Source organism: Manacus vitellinus, unplaced genomic scaffold (genome assembly GCF_001715985.3).
Source record: "Manacus vitellinus isolate BGI_N305 unplaced genomic scaffold, ASM171598v3 scaffold_27_pilon, whole genome shotgun sequence".
In the NCBI taxonomy this organism is placed as follows: Eukaryota; Metazoa; Chordata; class Aves; order Passeriformes; family Pipridae; genus Manacus; species Manacus vitellinus.
In genome coordinates, this window is record NW_021940039.1 from 8,991,190 (window position 1) to 9,011,639 (window position 20,450).

The 20,450-nt window shown below is 60.2% G+C and overlaps 2 protein-coding genes across 2 annotated transcripts in view; one reads left to right on the forward strand and one right to left on the reverse strand.

Moving 5' to 3' along the window:
* Positions 1-845: 845 nt before the first annotated feature.
* On the reverse strand, positions 846-11,988 carry LOC103759714 (syntaxin-binding protein 1). The gene is given in 19 exon segments (XM_029960597.1): positions 846-1,090; positions 2,057-2,211; positions 3,412-3,482; positions 4,852-4,953; positions 5,120-5,229; positions 6,291-6,429; positions 6,520-6,600; positions 6,739-6,804; positions 7,448-7,508; positions 7,625-7,732; positions 8,128-8,258; positions 8,449-8,533; positions 8,899-8,954; positions 8,956-9,048; positions 9,848-9,951; positions 10,403-10,481; positions 10,723-10,799; positions 11,727-11,808; positions 11,944-11,988. Coding segments are annotated over 19 exon segments (1,755 nt in total). The 3' UTR covers positions 846-980.
* A 118-nt stretch (positions 11,989-12,106) lies between these two features.
* Positions 12,107-20,450, forward strand: part of NIBAN2 (niban apoptosis regulator 2) — a 48,034-nt gene continuing 39,690 nt past the window's right edge. The window contains exon 1 of the mRNA XM_029960598.1: positions 12,107-12,140. Coding sequence (XP_029816458.1) covers positions 12,107-12,140 — 34 coding nt within the window. The remainder of the gene's footprint in view (positions 12,141-20,450) is intronic.

Consider the following 20,450-nt stretch of genomic DNA (forward strand, 5'->3'; position numbering starts at 1 on the left):
TGCGGGGAAATGCACTGTGGGGAAGGGGCGTGTGGGGGCGTGGATAACGGGAAACGGGGGGAGAGGGAGGGATGAAGGCGATGGATGGAGCTGGCGGGACGAGGAAGGGGCCGGGAGGTGCCTGTGCAGGGGGGTGGTGGCAGAGGGGTCACTACTGGAACCTTCGGGGATGCAGGAGGGAGAGGTGGGGGATGTGGGTGGGCAGCGGGGAGCAGCTGGCATGGAGCGACATTCCACAGGTCCCCAGGGAGCAGCAGGCATGGAGGGTCATTCCACAGGTCCCCCAGCCTGCAGGGAGCATCCTGGGATCAGAGGGGTGGCTGGGAAGGGGATGGGTGAGAAGGGAGGAGGAAAAGGGCTCTTGCCTTCTGCTGCACCCACCACAGTGCCCACGCCAGCCCAGCACACAGGGGATGCCATGGGGAGTCTCACCAGGAAAACCACCAGCAGCTAAACCCCAGCAGAAGGTCTGGGGGTCTACAACCTCAGGGGGCTCCTGCCCATCCAAGGGGTTCAACTGCCACAAGAGCAAACCTGAGCTGCCTGGGGATTCCAGCCCTGCAGCCTGTGCTGGGGTCTCCACCCTGTGCCCACTGCTGCCTGCTCTTCCCCGGGCACTGAACCCCCAGCCCTGCTCCAGCAGCAGCATCCCGGGGTGTTCCATCCCCCTGCCCAGCCCTGGGACACCCCTGGGCAGGCAGGACCCCGACCCGCCGCCCCCAGCCCTGGCAAGGGGGGCACTCATGGCATGAAGGAGCCGGCCAGGCCCGGCCAAGAGACATGGCAGAGGGGGGATGGAGCGACACTGGATGCTTTTCCACCTTGGGAGGAGGAACTGCAAGCATTTTCTTATCAGAGAACCCCCCAGGACCCAACACGACAACCAGAGAGAGGAGGGCCGGAAGAATCAAAGAAAACCCTTCGGGGAGGAAGAGTTTCTTTTTTCATTAATAAGCTGCCTTTACTTGGTTTTCTTTGGCTCACTCCATTGCTGGAGCCTGATCCTCAAATGATACCCTAGTGGAGTCCCTGAAGTCGGGGTGCCTCAGGTCCATGAGAAATTTGGTGGGAGTGAGAATGTGAGTAGAACCTGCAGGAGAACAGAGCGGGGCTGACGGCCGTGCCCAGGCTCCCCCCCACCACACCACCTGCTTTTGGGGTGAGGAAGGACCCGGGTGGACCCAGAGGAACATGCAGGGGATGGTCCCCGGAGAGAGGCGGGATGGGATGGGATGGAGCTGGGATGGGTGTCCAGTGACAGGGGGACACATCCACGGGCAGCAGGAGGTCACGGAGATGGGATGCTGCTCCCAAGGAGCAGATGAGATGCCAACAACAGGCTCCTCCAGCCATCCTGGGCAAGAATCCAGGGACCAGGAATCTGGATGAGACGCTGAGGGGAACCTGCCCCTGCCCTACAAGGTGTGTATCCAAGCCTTGCTTCCCAGAGGAATTTTAGGGCACCTAAAAGCTCTTTGTTAACACCTGGTAGAGCTTCCACTGTGTCCTCTCTGCCTGACCCACGGCTCCTCTGGGATGCTGAGACTGAGCACACAAATGTCCTGTTGCCCAGAGCCCCTCAGGAGGGTTGTGCCCAGGATTCCCCTCCTGGGAAGCTCAGGGGCATGAGCTGAGCTGGAGGTTTCACCCCTCTGATCCCTGCCTGGGGTGAGGGACCCGCTGCTGGGGTAAATGCCACCCGTGAGACCTTGTCCTGCCCAACAGGAAAACACATCTCCCATTTGCACAACTCGCGGTTTGCTTTTTCCTTCCTCTAACGACCCCGAGAACGAGCAACACAGGTGCAACAGGAGCTGCCAAAACCTCCTTCCCCCTCACCCAGCCCTGCTCAGGCCAAACCAACCAGGGAGACGAAAAAACCAGGGAGCCCAGATGAGGATGGGTGGAGTGACGCAACCCGGGTGGGAGCGACGAGGAGAAAACCCTTCCGGCGAGTCCCGGCTCCCGCAGACGTCTGGAGCCGGGAACCGGCGGGATGGAGCGTGGGATGAGCACAGGCAGCACCCAGGGGTGGGCCCGGGGGGTCCCCACTCACCTATTAGCACCTCCCACTTGCCGCTGGCTTGTGTCACCTCGTAGGCGCAGCGCATCTCGTTCATGCTCACCCCGCCCAGGATGAAGATGATGAGGCGGGGCCCGCTGCGGTACTCGCCGGGAGCCTTGTTCTTGTGCCAGTGGCCGTAGCGGGCACTGAGGGAGGAAGAGGAGGGTGAAGGAGGCCACGAGGCAGCACCTCTTGGCTAAAGAACGAGCTGGTTTGCTCCCAGGTGGGGCAGGAGGAGCGCGGTCGGGGTTACGGGATGGGAAAGTGAGGCATGGGATGGCTGGAGGGAAATTGAGGAATGGGATGGCTGGAGGGAAATTGAGGAATGGGATGTCTGCAGGGAAATGGAGGAATGGGATGTCTGCAGGGAAGCCAAGGAATGGGATGTCTGGAGGGAAATTGAGAAATGGGATGTCTGGAGGGAAGCTGAGATATAGGATGCCTGAAGGGGAAACCCCCTCCAGGGGTGGCTGGAGGGAAAACAAGGAATGGGATGTCTGAAGGGAAGCTGAGGAATGGGATGTCTGGGAGGAAATTGAGGAATGGGATGGCTGGAGGGAAATGGAGGAATGGGATGGCTGGAGGGAAGCTGAGGAATGAGATGGCTGGAGGGAAATTGAGGAATGGGATGGCTGGAGGGAAGCTGAGATATAGGATGCCTGAAGGGGAAATCAGGCATGGGGTGGCTGGAGGGAAAACAAGGAATGGGATGTCTGCAGGGAAGCTGAGGAATGAGATGTCTGGAAGGAAGCTGTGGAATGAGATGTCTGGAGGGAAGTGGAGGAATGGGATGGCTGCAAGAAATTGAGGAATGGGATGTCTGGAAGGAAACTGAGAAATGGGATGGCTGCAGGAAAGCTGAGGAATGGGATGTCTGCAGGGAAATTGAGGAATGGGATGTCTGCAGGCAAATGGAGGAATGGGATGGCTGCAGGAAATTGAGGAATGGGATGGCTGGAGGGAAGCCAAGGAATGGGATGTCTGGAAGGAAGCTGAGGAATGGGATGTCTGCAGGGAAACTGAGGAATGGGATGGCTGCAGGGAAATTGAGATACAGGATGCCTGAAGGGAAAATCAGGCACAGGGTGGCTGGAGGGAAAACAAGGAATGGGATGTCTGCAGGGAAGTTGAGAAATGGCATGTCTGGAGGGAAACTGAGGCACGAGACGCCTGAAGGGAAATGGAGGCATGGGATTCCAGTTTTCCTGAAGGGAAACTGAGGTATGGGATTCCTGAAGGGAAATGGAAGCATTGGATTCCAGTTTTCCTGAAAGGGAAACTGAGGAATGGGATGCCTGAGGGCAAACTGAGCTACTGGATGCCCGAATGAGCACAGAGGAGCTCACAGACCTGCTGCTGGATCCAGCCCCTGGGGCCAGGAGGGAGGGATGCTGATGGTGATCCTGGTGAGGATGCACTGGGGAGGACAGGGGGAGCCTGATCCAGGTGAGGATGCCCAAGGGAGGATGGGGAGAGCCTGATCCAGGTGAGGATGCCCAGGGGAGGACGGGGGGACCCTGACCCAGGTGAGGATGCCCAGGGGAGGATGAGGGGACCCTGACCCAGGTGAGGATGCCCAGGGGAGGATGAGGAGACCCTGACCCAGGTGAGGATGCCCAGGGGAGGATGAGGGGACCCTGACCCAGGTGAGGATGCCCAGGGGAGGATTGAGGGGACCCAACCTGGACGGCATGGTTGCTGAAGGAGGCGGAGAGGATGGTGGGATGTACGGGTAGTGCTTGGTGTCCAGTTGTCATCGATGGGCATCCTTGTGGCAGAGAGGCAATTGAACTCGGAGGTCAGTTCAGGGAGGCCCAAGGCACAGCCTCTGGCCCAGAAGCCCCTCAGGGGAGGCTGTGCCAGGGATTTCCCCTCCTGGGAAGCTCAGGGGCATGATGAGCTGCAGAGGTTCTTCCCCTGTGTCCCTCCCCTTGCTGCTTTACCAGTGGCTGGGGGTTAATGCACCCATGAACCTTGGCTGAGGTGCTCTGCCCTGGGCAAGGGACCCATCTGGCCCTGGGGGATTGAGGTTTTAGGGGTTGTCCTGGGTATGAAGCCACCCCCAGGAGGTTGTGACAAAGGGAAAGCACGAGCTCTGTGGTTTTGGGAAATCAAAGGGAGCTGAGGCTCTGCTTGGTCTCAGTTGGCCTGGGGCAGAGGCAGCACTGATATCCCCTCCCCAAAATGTGGCTCCGGGGGTCGGTCTGTCTGTCTGAGCAGGTGAAATGTCTGTGGTTTGGGAGGGACTGGTTTTGGTGCCTGGATCCCCCCCAGCCTTCTGCACAGAACCAAGGAGGACACCCTGATTTGAGGGGTGTAGGGAGGGAGGCGGGTTCAGAAAAAAGCAATGTCTGGAAAAACTCACTTTTTGGCTTTGCTCAGGGCTACCCGAGCACAGAGCTCCTGGGATAGCTCCTGTGGGTACAGGCACAGCTGTGCAGAGCCATCCCTGTGCCCTGGGTCAGCTGGGACATGGGCAAGGCTGTGATGAGGCCACCCAGCCGTGCCCACGGTGGCACACACAGGTGGCACACACACACAGCCAACCAGTCTGTTACTGCATTTTGTGCTGCAGGGATGCCATGCAAGCCATACATCCTACCTGGGGCCAGCATGCTCACTGAGGCCAGGAAAGCCCCCCCAAATATTCCAATCCCAGCCTGGAGGGCCCGTGCCAGGGAGAGGTGTCAGGGTTTGGCTAAGAGCAGCCAGCTCTCTGCAGGTCCCTTCCTGGGTGGACCCGGGGTCCCTGCTCTGCCCCCTCAGCCCTGTCCCTGCTGGCTCACCTCCATGATGTCCTTGATCACGGGGGTCCATCGGGAGAGCTGGTAGGTCTGCTCGCTGATCCGCTCCTTCCGCTCGGGCTTGCTCCGGCGGCGCAGGGTGGACTGGGCACAGGGAGCACAGGGACACCCTGAGACACGGGGGCTGCGGCAGGGGGGCCACCCAGAGGGGTGCCAGGGGCATCCCGGGGGGGGTTGTGGCTCCCAGAACAGAGCCAGGGTCCTGCCTCCCTCCCAGAGGGCAGCGGGAGCACACAGCGGGCACACTCACGTCTGTGATGATGGGCACCCCGAGGTGGGCCATGTTGGTGATGATCTCACTGTCCTCTGCTGGGATCTGGGCGTGCTGGATCAGCTTGTTCAGGTTCTCCTCGGTGATACCTGCAAGTGCAACGGGGACATGGTGTCCTGAGGAATTCCCTCCACAGGGATACAGCCCTTCCATGGGGTACAGCACCTCCATGGGGTACAGCCCCTCCATGGGGTACAGCCCTTCTGTGGGGTACAGCACCTCCACAGGGATACAGCCCTTCCATGGGGATACAGCCCTTCCATGGGGTACAGCCCCTCCATGGGATACACCCCCTCCATGGGGTACAGCCCCTCCAGGGGGTACAGCCCCTCCAGGGGGTACAGCTCTTCCATGGGTATACAGCCCCTCCATGGGGATACAGCCCTTCTGTGGGGTACAGCACCTCCACAGGGATACAGCCCCTCCATGGGGTACAGCCCTTCCATGGGGTACAGCCCCTCCATGGGGTACAGCCCTTCTGTGGGGTACAGCACCTCCACAGGGATACAGCCCTTCTATGGGGATACAGCCCCTCCATGGGGATACAGCCCTTCCATGGGGTACAGCCCCTCCATGGGGATACAGCCCTTCCATGGGGTACAGCCCCTCCATGGGGTACAGCCCTTCCATGGGGGTACAGCCCTTCCATAGGGTACAGCCCCTCCACAGGGATACAGCCCTTCCATGGGGGTACAGCCCTTCCATAGGGTACAGCCCCTCCACAGGGATACAGCCCTTCCAGTGGGGATACAGCCCCTCCATGGGGTACAGCCCTTCCATGGGGAACAGCCCCTCCATAGGGATACAGCCCCTCCACAGGGATACAGCCCCTCCACAGGGATACAGCCCTTCCATGGGGATACAGCCCCTCCACAGGGTACAGCCCCTCCATGGGGATACAGCCCTTCCATGGGGTACCAAGCCCTCCCATGGAGTACAGCCCTTCCAATGGGGATACAGCCCCTCCACGGGGATACAGGCCCCTTCCATAGGTTTATACAGCCCTTCCATGGGGATACAGCCCCTCCACTGCTGTCCTAGGACACCCAGCCTGGTGCTGCTCAGGGAGGCAGGGCTGGGCTTTTCCACCTGGCTTATCCTGGCCAAACCTGGGAGCTGCCAGCACCCAGCCCTGCCCAGGTGCCCTCACCGTTCTTCAGGAAGATGTAGAGCAGGATGATGCGGATCTTGTCATAGGTGCTGACATTCCCATCCAGCAGGATGGGCACGATGGCCCTCATGGGGTCCTTGATCTTCTCACCCTCGGCATCAGTGCCCATGGCCAGGTCCTGCAGAGAACACACGTGCTCATCCCCCCTCCACCCTGCCAGGACGGTGCTGCCAGGGGGGATGTGGGGCTGGGGGGGCTGGTTTGGTACCTGCTCGACTCTGCAGAGCTTGTCCACAGTGCCCTGGTAGTGCTTCATGCAGTCCTCAGCCAGGTGCAGGTGGGTGGAGTACTGGGGAGATACGAGGGGCCACCCTTGCAGTGCTGGCAGCAGCCAAAGGTCCCTGTGCCACCACCCATGGCCAGGGACACTCCAGGGAGTGCTGCCCGGGTGGGCCCAGTCACCAAACACAATCCCCCCTCCTCATACCTTGCTGAGCTCCTTTTGGTACTGGGGCATCTTCTTCAGCATCTGGGACAGGTCTCTCATGGTGGTCTGCGAGGGAAGGGGAGGTGGTCACTCTCCCTTGGGGACTCAGGGGCCGTGGGCAGAGAGGGGATGACCCCACCAAGGACTTCTGTGCCCATGTGATCCCCTCACGAGGGTTTGGTGACACCTGATGTGTCACTGCCAGGTCTCCTTGGCTGCAGCTGAAGGGGCAGGGGGGGTCCTGCAGCTCTGGTGAAACTTGCCCAGTGTCAAGGGGGACAAATCCCCAAGGACCTTCCCCTGGGCCCACCCTGTGCCTGGCTGGGCTGAGATGTCCTTTTCAGCTCCTGGGCACTTGACATCCCATTTCCACCCTGGGTCCCCTCACTGCCACCCAGCTCAGATGGGCTCTGCAAGGGAACAGCCTGGGGACACAGGCAGCTTGCTTGTGGGAGGTACACGGAGCCTTGGGCTGGGGCAAAACTGATCCCTGTTGGTGGTGGTGCCCTCCCAAAGGGAACCCCATTTCCCAGCCCTTGGGTTGTAGGCTTACACCCCACAGCCATCTCCCCCCATCAGGGACCTTGAAGCAACCCTTGTCCTTTGCAGAAGATTGCCCACTGGGCCCCAGGAGGACTCCACCATGTGCCAGCCCATGGCTGAGGCCCCTGGATGCCCATCCCTGACTTGGTAGATGCAGCCAGGTCACCTTATCACCCGTGTTCATCCTCTTGCTTGAAGAAAACTCCTTGAGGGACCGGGTCACCTCCCTGGGGAGAGGGGGAGGGCAGAGCTGTGAGCAAGGAGGGGACCCTAACAGAGGGGTGGGTGGCAATGCCAAGCCAATGTCCCACCCAGATGGCAAACAGCCCAAGGGGACACTCACTGGGACACCTCAGCGATGTGTTTGTGGCGCAGGGTGACCCACAGGTCGTCATCCTCATCCAGGAGAACCTCCTTAATCCGGGCCTCTCCAATGCCACTTGTCTCATACCTGGGAAAAGGGTGGGAATCATCATGGTGGGAATGGGGCTGAGGGGGCACACAGCCCCCTCACTGCCTGGGCTTAGGGAAATGGGGGGACATGGGGGGCCCTGGGGGGACACTGGGGCTCTTCCTGGCTCTGCCAGCAGCAAGGTGAAGTTATTGCAACTCTCACCTTCTTGTACCCCTTCACCTACTAAATGCTGGGAAGGGGCCAAGGGCTGATGGCTGGAAAAGCCCCTTTTGCCCCAGTCCTGCCCATCCCATGTGCCAGACTGCAGGCAGGACCGGTGGCTCCCAACAGATGACTCGTGATGGACGGAGGGATGCTGAGCTTCCAACCCCTGCTGGAGGGCTGGACTGGGGGGCCCACGGGGGTGGAGGGGATGGCAGAGCTGCACTCACTTGTAGACATCGTTCTCGATGGGCAGCAGGTCGTAGCTCATGGCCTGGAAGGTCAGCTCGTGCAGCACCGGGGAAGCGGGATCGAAGCCACGGTCCAGGATGAGGAGCTGGGAGCGAGCCTTGTCTGGACCCTGTGGAGCCAGGGGAGCTGTCAACACTGAGCCTGAGGGTTCCACCAGCCCCACAGGTCCTCAGGAGAAGCTGTGGCTGTTCTGGGGTCCCTGCTTGGGGTCTGTGACTGCCCTGGGGCAGAGCTTGAGTGGGACTTCAGGAGCGAAGCATCCCCCCCACACCCTCCCCTGGGGCACCATCCCCACTCACCTCGCCCATGGTGGGGTCATCAGCCTTGTAGGCATCCAGCTTGTCCTGGATGAGCTGTGCCAGCATGGCATTGTCCTTGTAATCCCTGGGGGAGGCAGGGGCACAGGTCAGCTCCCCAGGGCATGGCATGGGGAGGCGACATCGCCTTCCCTTGGCTCGTGGGAGAGGGACCTGAGCAGGTTTGGTTGCCCATTCCCACCTCTCCCTGCTGAGCTCCACTTTGCCGTGGCACCACTTAAGTCCCAACACCCCCAGCTCTGCAGAGCACCAACCCTGAGCCTGTTCCCCCTGAGCACAGACGTCTGTCTGTCTGTCCCACCACCCCCACGCCCGGAGCAGCACCGGGCACAGCACGGCCTCACCCCTGCCCCGTGCTGGGCACACCCCCGGCTCTCTGGTGCTGCTGGGGCAGCGGGGCAGGTGCCAGGGGTGCCCCCACGCCGCCCTTACCCCCGGTACCGCACTGCTGGGTACTCCTTGAGCGTGGCACAGAGCGTGGCGATCTGCTTCCGCCAGCCGCTCCAGGATCGGGTTCTTCATCTGCGCCTTGTGGGGGCTGTAAAAGCTCTGGAAGGAGTCAGCTGAATCCAGGGAGTAAACCTGGGGGGGTGGGAGGGAGATCACAGGGGGTGTCTGGAGGAGAGCAGCCCTGGGTGGGTTTGGGAACCAGATTCATGCCCAGATAAAGGTCCCAGCTGAGCTTGAGACAGGGCAGCCAGAGCTCAGTGTTGCTCAGGGCATCCCTCAGGCTTTCAGCTGCCAGCTCTGGGCCCTGATGCCTTCCCCAGCTCCAGCTCCATGGCACAGTCCCTACCCTGATGGGCTCCCTGGACCCCAGCTCCAGCTCCATGTGTACCCCCCAGGTGAGCACAGCAGGGCAGGAGACCCCCTACCCACAGCAGTCACCTGCTCCCAGGCAGGGAATCAGAGACCCAGGGGTGGCAGGGACACACTGCTCCCCAGTTGTGCCCCCAGAAGCCAATTTGGCCGCACATGGAGATGCCAGGAGATGCCACTGCCCAGAAATGCTGAGGATTGAAGGGCTGCTGGCACCGAGTGGGTCTGGCACCACTGTCCCCCTGAACCCCCCTGTGCCCAGCTGGGGCACATGGCACGGGGCCAGCTCCCTGGTGCCCTTGGCTGGTGGGGAGGCAGAGCTGGCCAACAGCAGCTGCTGGCACGGGGCCAAGGCAGGGCACCAGCCAAATCCCCTGCGGGTGGATCAGCCCGGGAAGTAATCACAGGAGACAGGGAGGAAGGGTTGAGCGGGCCGGGGAGCCAGCCCGGGATGCAGAGCTGTTACACAAACCCCCACGGGCTGGGGAAGGACCCAGAGCACCCCCTGGCAGTGCCATCCCCTGCAGCACCCCAGTGGGGACAGTGCCCAGCCCGGCCTCACCTGGGACTCGGAGGGGAGGAAGGCAATGTTGATCTCCGTCAGGGTTTTGATGACCTTGGCGGCGCGGGACTTCACCAGCTCGTTGAACAGGGCGTCGGGGCAGGCTGGGAGGGGAGGAGGAGGAGGGCAGAGCTCAGCATCCCTCCATCCTCCCTCCTCCATTCCTCCATCCTCCTTCCCTCCATCCTCCTCCCCTCCATCCTCCTCCCCTCCATTATCCCTCCCTCTCTCCTTCCTCTCTCCCTCCATTCTCCCTCCCTCCTCCATCCCTCCATCCTCCTTCCCTCCAGCCTCCTTCCCTCCAGCCTCCCTTCCTCCCTCCATCCTCCCCTCCCTCCCTCATCCTCCTCTCCCTCTCTCTCCCCTCCCTTCATCCCCAGCCATCCCTCCCTCCTTCCATTCCTCCTTCCCTCCCTCCATCCTTCCTCCCCCCCATCCTCCCTCCCTCCCTCCCTCCATCCTCCTCCCCTCCATCCTCTATCCCTCCATCCTCCTCCCTCCCTCCCTGCTTGCTTGCACCCTGTTAATGACTTTCCCCCTGCTCTGGGTACTCACAGTCAGTGAAGAAGACGTGGGCAGCTCTGTACTTGGAGGTGGGGGGATCCTTGAAGTCGTTGATGAGGGAGTGGATGGACTGGAAGAGAGAGGGATCAGCTGGGCTGGGCAGGGTGGTACCCTGGGCATCTCAGCAGCATCACCCAGCGTCCTCCCTCCTGGCACAGGGGGAGCTCTGCACCTCCATCCCACTGTGCCAGAGGCACCACTGGCCTCGCTGGAGCCAGGATGCTTCCTGTGGGCACAGCTGCCCATCCCAGCACGGACATCCCACCACCTCATCCTTGCCAAATTCCCTGCACCCCACCCTGTGTCCTCACCTTCTCCGAGGGGGTGATGAGATAAACGGCCTCCAGGCTGGGCAGCGGCTCCCGGCGCTTGTTGATGTCTTCCACAACTGGGGGGAAAACAGGGATGGTGGCAGGGATCAGTGTGGGCAGGGGCACCTGGATACCCCATGGTTGTTGGATATCCCATGGCAGCACAGGAGATGTGGGGGTTGTTGGATATCCCATGGCAGCACAGGGGATGTGGAGGTTTTTGGATATCCCATGGCAGCACAGGGGATGTCAGGGTTGTTGGATATCCCATGGCAGCACAGGGGATGTGGGAGTTGTTGGATATCCCATGGCAGCACAGGGGATGTGGGAGTTGTTGGATATCCCATGGTAGCACAGGGAATATCAGGGTTGTTGGATATCCCATGGCAGCACAGGGCCAGCCCTGTCAACCCCTCCATGTCCAAAACATGCCCTGGCACTCACCCCAGCCCACTCAGGAGATGCACCCACCCCATCCCTGCTCCATGGTCCCTGCTGTGTGTGTGGGCACCTGGCCAGGTCCCAGGGGCCACTGATCTGTCTGTGCTCCCATGCTGCTGTTCCCTTGGTTTATCCTCACATTCCCTGCCAGGGGAAACCACCTGGGGGTGATGCTGTGGCTCTACCCAAGCTGGGCCCCCAACACCTCCAAGTGCCCAGCCTGGGGTTTCCTTCTCCTTTCTGAGCGTTGCAGGGAGCTATTTATTTACAGGGCTGACATAAAACACCACCTGGTCTCCTCCTTGGATTGAGGCCCTGCCAGGAGACAGGGTGTTCTGGCTGCTCCAGCCCCAGCAGGCAAGGAGGGACCTGTGGAACACCAGCCTGGCACCAAGAGCTGCCCACGAGCCATGGGAGTTGTGGTGGCTCCATCCCAAGTGGGGTAGGGCTGGGTGGGGGCTGTGCCCTCTTGCCTTGTGCCAGCCTGGAGATGCCTCTGGTACAGAAGGAGGTTCTGCCCTTGCCACAGGGAGGTTTGTGGGCTGCAGGGAGCTGGTACTCACTGGTTATGCCCTCTGTCATGATGTCTGTCATCTTGCAGCAGGAGGAGAGCATCCGCATGCTGAGCTGGTCCACCACCAGCACCTGGGGAGAGGGGCTGTGAGTGGGGGGCATGGCATGGGCTGCCCTTCCCCACCCTGGGGAACTACCTGCCTACACCTGCTTCCTCCCTCCCACCCTCCTCCTCCTCTCCTGCCCCACCCAAGGTTTGGTGCTCACCTTCCATTCCCCCTTCTTCTTCACTTTCCGGATCACATCGTGCATAATCTCTGGAAGAAAAGGGAATATGGGGAAGGGTGAGCACCCCAGCTTCCACCCTGGGGCACCCCAGGGGTCAGCAGCAGCAGGGGGGGCTGTGCCAGAGGCACCAAAACCCCCCACCATGAGCCCCAGTGCCTTAACTGGGGATGTGGAGAGTGAGCCTTAGTCCCCCAGTGCCTTAACTGGGAACATGGGGAGTGAGCCCCAGTGCCCCAGTGCCTTAACTGGGGCTGTGGGGAGGGGATGGGGGTAGTTTTGGGGTACCCAGGGAGGGGCAGTCTCCCCACAGCCCTGTTTTCCTCTCATGCTTGGCACGAACAGATGGAGCCCAAGCTGGTGGGTCTGGGGGTCCCTCTGGGGAGCCTGGGGGCCACCCCACATGTCTCAGCCCTAATCCAAAGTGCCAGGAAAACAACAGCAGCTTAAGAGCTCCTTTTAGAAACAAGAATCAAGCAGCCTGAGCCTGTTCCTTGTAATCCCTCACAATCCCATTTCACCTCCCGCAGCTGCCGGGCTTATGCAACCAGCTGGGACAGCAGGGACCCCTCAGGGACCCCTCAGGGACCCCTCAGGGCTGCTCCCCATGGGGTGGGGGTTCAGGCAACACAAGGGGGCCCTGGCAGAGGGATGGGGATGCCACCTTTGGGGCTGAGTTGCAGGAAGGGGGTTTTAAGCCTTGCCCTCCTGCCAAGACACACGTGCTGCCTAAACATCTGTTTTGGGGGATGTGAGGTGCCCCCCAAACCCTGAATGTCCCCTTTGACCCTGGTGTGGGAACCATCACCCCTCACAGAGCAGGGATGTGCCAGGGAATGCCCAGCTGAGCCTGAGGAAAAGAGTCTGCCCCATGTCCCTGTGCAAAGCTTCTCCCTGGATTCCATCCCCGGAGGGTTTTGCTCTGACCCCACCCCCGGTCTCAGGACAGGGATGGAAATGCCCAATTAAAACCCAATTAAAAATGTTTCTAAATTAGAAAACAGAGGCATGGGCATCCCCTGCTGAAGGTGCCACCCTGCCAGCCTTGGGACCCTTCCTGTGAGAGTCACCCCCAGGGTAAAGCCCAGCACCGGTGCCAGCAGGGATAAAACAGGAGCCTGTGAGCATCTCTGTCTGTCTGTCCTGCTGGAAAACCTGGGAGCAGCCATTCCTCCCACTGCACATCCACCTCCTTCCCAGCACCATCCGCCTCAGGGGAGCCCCAGAAGGGCCTTGAATTTGGGGTCCTGCCTGCCCTTGGTCACTCTCCAGGGGCAAAGGGGGTGCAGGGCAGCTCCAGGCTGGGAAAGGGGGGATGGAGGGTAACTGGGTACCTGAGCTGGGCAAAGCCCACCTAGATTCAGTCGCCCACACAGCAAACAAGTGAACCAGGAATTGTCCTTGCCACAGGCAGGAGCTGGCAGTGAGGGCTGCCTGTGCATCCCTGTCCTGCTCCCTGGTGCCTGGCTGGCACAGCAGCGTGGCTGGGAAGGAGGGATGTGCTGGCATCCCTGCCCTCCCCTCCATTACTCACGTTTGGCTCCTTCCCCAGAGCAAGGATCCAGCAATAACAGTGCTGTTTACAAGGCCCCATCCCACCCCCCAGCCCTGATCCCAGCAAAGCACGGGGGGCCAGGGTGGGGCACCATGTGCCAGGCAGAGATCCCAGCTGGGAAAGGGGCGGGAAGAAGCAGCAGGCAGGAAGAAAATCCCTTTTCAGGAAGAGATCCTGCCCCTGTGATGAGAGTGCTGCCCTGATCCAGGGCTGGGAGGAAGGAAGGGAGGAAGGAAGGAGGTAAGGAGCGTCCTGGGGCCCAGGGGAAGGTGCTGTCGGAGCAAAGGCTCCCATGAGTTGGTCCTGGGGTGCTCTCAGCACCCTCCACTTGCTGTGGAGAAGGAGGGATGGGGGGCCCAGGGTAGGGAAGCCCAAAAAGGGCTCCCAAATTGCTGCCTCAGCCACTCCTGAGCTTGTCCTCGCTGCAGGGGACATTTTGTCCCCAGTGCCTGGCTTTGTGGGAATGCTGTGTCCCTTCTGCCCGTGGATGGGCTGAGCTGGATGGAGGATGCTCGGGGGGAGCACCTGCCTGGCTGCAAAAAGTGCTGTCCTGTCCCCCAGCCCCATCCTGGCACCAAGATGGGCCTCCCAGAGCAGGAACTGGGTGCCTCAGAGGGTGACTGCTCTGAGCTTTGTGGTTTCAGAGTGTTCACACCCTGGTCAGAGATGGGCCCCCAGGCACAGCTGTTCCCTCCACTGATGTCCTCTCCTGCCTCCACCTTGGGTCAGATTTGGCTGCCAGAGGCAGCTCAGAGCCCAGGCAGAGCTGGGAAAGGGGAAGATCCACAGAGCATCCTCCAAAGAGGCTCCAGGGCCCTGCCCAAGGGCACAGACTGGAGATGACTGTCACACCTGGAGGACACAGGGCCATGAGCTTCCCCTCCTGGGTGTCCTTGCAGCAGCCATCAAACCCCCAGCTTAGGGAAGAGTGGTCTGGATTCCCAGGGGATTTGGCAGCTCCTCCATTCCCTGAGGTCCCCAAGTCACTCCAGGCCACCTCCCAGCAAGTGGTGCCCTCACATTCCTCATCAGTGGGTCAGATGTTGCCACCCATGTCCCCAAATGGTCCCCAAAGAGTTGTTTGGCTCCAGCATCAGTTGGTGATGTTCACAGTCAAGCTTTTCACAGCCAAGCTTTTCATCTTGGAGATGAAACCACGTTTTAGGAATAAAAAATACTACGAGCAACTCATGCAGCGCCTCCAACACTGGGCTTGTCTGGACCCACCACGTCACATCTATTCCTTCAGGCTGGAAGAACTTTAATTCCAATTTCTACCAAGAACAGACCACACAGACAGCTCTGCACCCCTCCTCCAACAGCAGAGCCTATGGATAGGGCAGGACAATTCCCCTGTGGGATGGAGAACCCCTGGAGCAACATGGCCCTAAAAGTTTCACTCTGACCATGCAGGTGACACGTTTGAGCCCCACCACATCTTCACGGGACCCACCCCCTGCAGTGAGACCTGTCCTTGGGGTGACACATGCCATGGAAATGACCCACTGCATCGTGTCCTAGCAGGGCCACAAGCTGGTGACACGGTGGCCTAGTAGGAGCTGAGCCCATCCCTCCCTCCGAGAGGCTTAGCCCAGGTTATTTACACTGAGCTGCCTGGGCAGCCTTTCTCCAGCCCTGCCTTGTCCTGCTCGGGCATGGAAACAGCAACTGGACCAGGGGGAAGAGGGAGCATCCCCTCCATGGCTGGTGGCCACACCAACTAAGCTGTGCCCAAGCACGGCCTGTGCTGAGATGGACCCATTTTGGGATGCCCCAAGTCCATTATCCCGCTTCAGAATGAGCCTGGAAGCTGATGAGCAGCCCTGGTGGAAGCAGTAAAGCCTTGTCCTGGCCTCCACCCCACCCTGGGACACCAGGCCAGTGGGGGATGCTGCAGCCAGGGACATTCCAGCTTTAGTGCTGGCCCCAGCCTGTCCCACACCAGCAGTGATGGCCAAGCCCTTCCCTCCTGGAGCAGTGAGACCAAACTCCTGCTGCTCAGAAATGCTCCTTTGCTGCCACACCCTCGGACCTCACCAGGGCCTGATGTGGGACAGGGAGATGGAGCTGCTCTGTGGGCATGGATTGCCCAAAGTCCTACAAGAGATGAGTGCTCCCAGCCATGGGCCTTTCCCTCTCCACACGTTTTGGGATCCCAAATCCCTGAGCAGCTCCGGAGAGCCGGAGCACAGAAATCCACAGTGAGGTTTGCTCAAGACCCACTTCTCCTAAAATGCTGTCAGGCTGCATCTCCCAGACGAACACGTTTGGCTTTGGGTTGGCCTGGCAACTGCTTTTGTGCTGGTTCATTAACTCATTGCTCAAGACAGTGTGAATGTTACACTGATACAACCATGCCTGGATGTAGTGGAGCACGTCCCTACCTCTGAACATCCTCAGCCAGGGCTCTCCAAGCACCAACCCCAAGCTGTCCCAAAAAAAACAGGCATCATGGACCACAGGATGACAGGAATGGCCCTCAGTGACCATTCTGACAGGAGATAACTTCACTGGCAGGAGGCCAAGCCCACCTGATGTCCTTCAGCACAGCCAAGAACCACCCAGGGATGGTTTGAGCCTGGAGATTGCTGTCCCATAACCCAAGCAAGTCTCAAACATCTCCCCTCCAGCAGTCCATGATCACCCACTCATCTCACTGGACTGTGCCCACCTGGACCCCTCAGCCTTCCTGGGGGACACATCCCTCAGGTGGGAACCTGCTGCTCCAGCTGCAGGAACTCCTGCATGGGCAGAACTGCCCAGGCTGAGCTTCATCCTCCTCTCCCCAGCCCTGGACGAGGGGAACTCCAGTATTCCCACACCCAGAGCAGCACCACGCTCTCCCTCCCTCCTGCTGCTGCGAGTGCCACGTGCTGAAGCCACGCTGAGCAGTGTTTGTGCTGCTCTGGGGACCTGTGTGGCTCTGCTGGGGCTCCAGAGTCACGGATTAGTCACGCTAATCGTAGTAACCTGTGATTAATTCCTCCTTTCCCTATATGAACTGCTCTCCTGGAGGATCTGTGTATTTATACCTGCTGGCCACAGCCTCAGGAAACCTGCACGGCCTAGAGAGGAGGAGAACAGAGACCTGGAGGTCTTGAACTCTAGAGGTTGAGTAACACACCCAGAAGTAAAAGAAGGGAAATGAAATGCCTGATGACACCCATGAATCGCTGTGACTGCCCTGGAGAAACAGGGTAAAAATCACAAGGGTTTTCACTGCAGGATCAGGCACGTGGTGGCATTGTTGGGGTGTCCTGGGCAGGGCCAGGAGCTGGACTTTGATGGTCCTTGTGGGTCCTTTCCAGCTCAGGAAATTCTGTGATCAACCCTGGCAGTTTCCTTGGGTCTGCACAAGGATCTGGGACTTTAGCAGGGTCTCTCTGTTCAGGTAGAACCAGTGACCCACAGGCCTTCAGGTCCCTGCTGAAGGCATCCCCTTGTGCTTGTCCTCTCCCTGCAGGTGTTTCCATCCCCAGCAGACACCGTCTGTCCCTGGCTGTCAGTGGCTGTAGGTGCTGGTGGGGTGGCCAATGTTGGTGGTGTTTCAGTGCCAAGAGGAGCCCAGAGCAGCAGGAGAGCACACATGGGGTGTCACAGCGACCTGGAGGGGAGGTCACCTTCTCCCAGGGGTGGGTCACTCTCTCCTACAAGTGTGGCCGTGACTTTTTGAGCCGGTTCTGCTCTGTCTGGAACCACAGCAGAGAAAAACCCCAACACACTGGGGCTCTTCAGGCTGGGCTTGGTGGGAATCCAGGCTGGGCTGTGCCCACAGACACCAGGCATGGGCTGATGGGTGGCTGAGGTCCTCCAGCTCTGAGTGGTCTTCACTGTTCCTTTAATGGCCCAAGGTCAAACCACCTGGTGGGCTCCAGAAAAGACCCTCCAGCACACGTGTCTGTGCCCATCCATATGCCTGTGTGTGCACAGGGTGATGTGGGAGCCCACAAATCACTGCACCTTCAGCCTGATCTATTTTTGGACTCTCCAGAGCCAAGTTCCTTCCCTGAGCTGTGAGTTGGTGGACGCAGCATCTGCTCCTCAGCGTGCAACCAAAAGCCATGTGATGATGATTCTCCTTTTAAATGTGTTGATTTGGTGGCAGGAAGGAGGGAATCTTTCCTGGGACGTCCTCCCTGAGAGGTGCAGGGGATTTAGACCCAGGCCACACTTTTCAAGAGGGAAATAAGTCCTCTGTGGCAGAGGCTTTTTCAGCCTTGCAGACACTGGTGGGTGGATGCAGACCTGCCAAACTGAGGGTTGTCACTCTTGGTCACCTTCCATGGTCACATATGGGCAAGAGTTTCTCAGCTCCTGGTACAGAGCGTGGTGTGGAGACTGAAAATCCTCTGCAATGCCTGTGAAGGTGAGTCCTGAATTTTGTATCTGTGTTTTCAAGCTTTCCCAACATAGAGCTGGCACTGGAGGTGAGACAGATCCTGGTGACAGATCTACAGGCCCCAGCAGAGGCTTTGCCAAGCTTCCTGTACCGTTCCTGTCAGGTTGGTGGGCTCCCAGGAGCTGGGCACTGGGAGGGTGGGCTGCTCAGGAAGCGACTGGTTTCAGGGTCTGCTCCCATCCATGGTGAGGACAGGGCACAGAGACCTCTCCTCCTCACCCATCCACCTCTCCATCAGGCTGGGATGATGCCCATGCAGGCAGGAGGATCCATGTGCATCCCTGCAATGGTCCCACTGGCGCAGCAGCCCTGAGCCCTTCGCTGCCTCCTCTTCCTCTGCTTGGCAGAGGCCTTGCCAGACCTGGGGCAGCACACAAACTGTATCCTGGGCACTGAGCTGGGCCCAGAGCACCCTCCACGAGCGGTATCTGGGCCTGGAAGCTCCCTGTGCCCACAGCACGGGGTGCTGGGAGCTGTGAGGTGCCCAAGCAGCCGGGGTGAGTCACGTAGCAGCTGCCCTGCAGCGGGTCCCCAGGGCTGTGCCCCGAGGCTGGCAGTGCCCCAGCCCTGCCTGTGCCTCCTCCCTGTCCCTGGAGGTGCAGCACAGCATGAACCTGGCACCCTGAGTCATCACATCCCAGCACACCCAGGCAGGGGTGGGCCCTGGAGAGGCACAGAGGGGGACACGGGTGACACGATGGGGACAAGAGCAACAGGGCAGGCAGTGGGTGCTGTCCCTGGGTGCTGGGGCCTCGTCCAGGTGGGATTTAGCCATGGGGCTCCTTGGTATGGCCCTGGCAGGAGGCCCCTGGCACAGGTTGGCTCCGTGGGAGGCTGCCCAGGTGAGGATGCTCCGTGGGAGGATCAGCTGGTGTCCTGGGGGAAAGGTGTTTTCTTGCTGCCTCTGCAAGGCAGTGGGGCACTTCCTTATCCCAGAGCTCCTCTGCTTCTCCCAGCTGTCCCTGACAGCAACAGGAGCAGGAGAAGCCTTTGGGGAGGTTGAAGGGGTCCAGGGTTTTGGGATCCAGAGCCTCCACAGGCTCCAGCCATGTGTCCTGCAGCAGCCCCCCATGGGTGCAGGCACTGCCCGGGTGTCACCCCTGCAGCACAGCCCGTCTCACCTCACTGCTGATGGGTCAGGGAAGTAAAACCAGCCTCCTCCTCCTCCTCCTGCTCTCCACTGCAGGCTGCTGCAGGAGAGCCAGGACCAGGCTGGGCAGGGGAAGCTCGGGGCAGATTGCCCTCAGAAGATCCAAGGAGCTCTGGGGCACAAGAGGATAGGAGGGATATCCACCTGGGGGGGGTCAGATGAAGATTTGGAGATGGGTGTCCTCACCCATGCTTGGAGGAGATCTTTCCAGCCAGCACCAGGACACAGTGTTTGGTTGTCCAGAGGGGCTCACTGGGAGGTGGCACAGAGGGAATACAAGGCACAGCAGAAGGAACCTGGTCCTCAGACATCACCTCTGGGGGCAAGTGCACTCAGCTCCAGCCCCAGCCAGTCCTGGAGGGATGCAGCCACCACTGCTGGACACTGCAGGAAGGTGCAGGGACAGCCCCCCCAGCAGACACCCCACAGCTCTTGGGGGGGTCACAACCCAGCTCTGCCCTTCTCCAGCAACACTCACCCACCTCACCCCCCTGCCCACCGCCTGCCACATCCTCAGAGGCCTCCAAAACCCGTCTTGTCATGGCACCAGCTGGTCAGAGGAATAATCCGGGTCTGGAGGGAAGCCAGGGCAGAATGCAGCTCCGGAGGGGGGGCTGGCGGAGCGAGCCATGGCAACGCGGCAGCATCCTTCCCATCCTTCCCTTCCTTCCCATCCTTCCCATCCTTCCCTTCCTCACCAGGAGGGAACCCAGCAGAGATGTCCTGCCTCAGGGTCAGCCCCAGGCTCGGACCTCCTGCTCCTTAGGAGCAAACATCTCCTGCAGGAAAGCCTCCAGGGAGTCCCAGCCCGAGGGCAGGCTGGCGCAGCAGGAGCCAGGGAATCTCGTGCCAGCCGCACCGGTGCCCAGGGACGGGGGCAGCCTGGAGAGCAGGCTCACCCTAACTCAGGGGGAGCAGCTCCCCCTGAAAACAGCCCCCCCAGGCAGGCACTGACCCACCAAGCCCAGGAGCTTCCCGTGGCAGCACCCTGACCCCCGTGGGAGGGCAGGGCTGGCCCCCAGGGTGCCCCTCCAGGGTCCCATCCCTGCTCCTCTGCAGCATTTTCCCTGCACAAACCCCGCTCCCTCCTTCCACCCACCCACGCTCCCCTGCCAGCCCTGCTACGGCAACTGATGCCCGGCTCTGAATTATCATTTTTTCAGTCTGGAATGATTTATTTTCTTTTTTTCATTTTTTTTTTTGTTTTTGTTTTTTCCCCAGGGAAAGAAGGGAGCAGTTTGTCACCAAAGCCTGGAGGGAAGGATTGAGCCAGATTTCCGTGATGCCGCCTCGAACCTCTGCGTGTCTGTGTGTGTGTCTGAGCTCCCCCCCCAGCCTGCTCCAGCGCAGAGACAATGAATGAAAACCAGGGACACGCAGTGGCG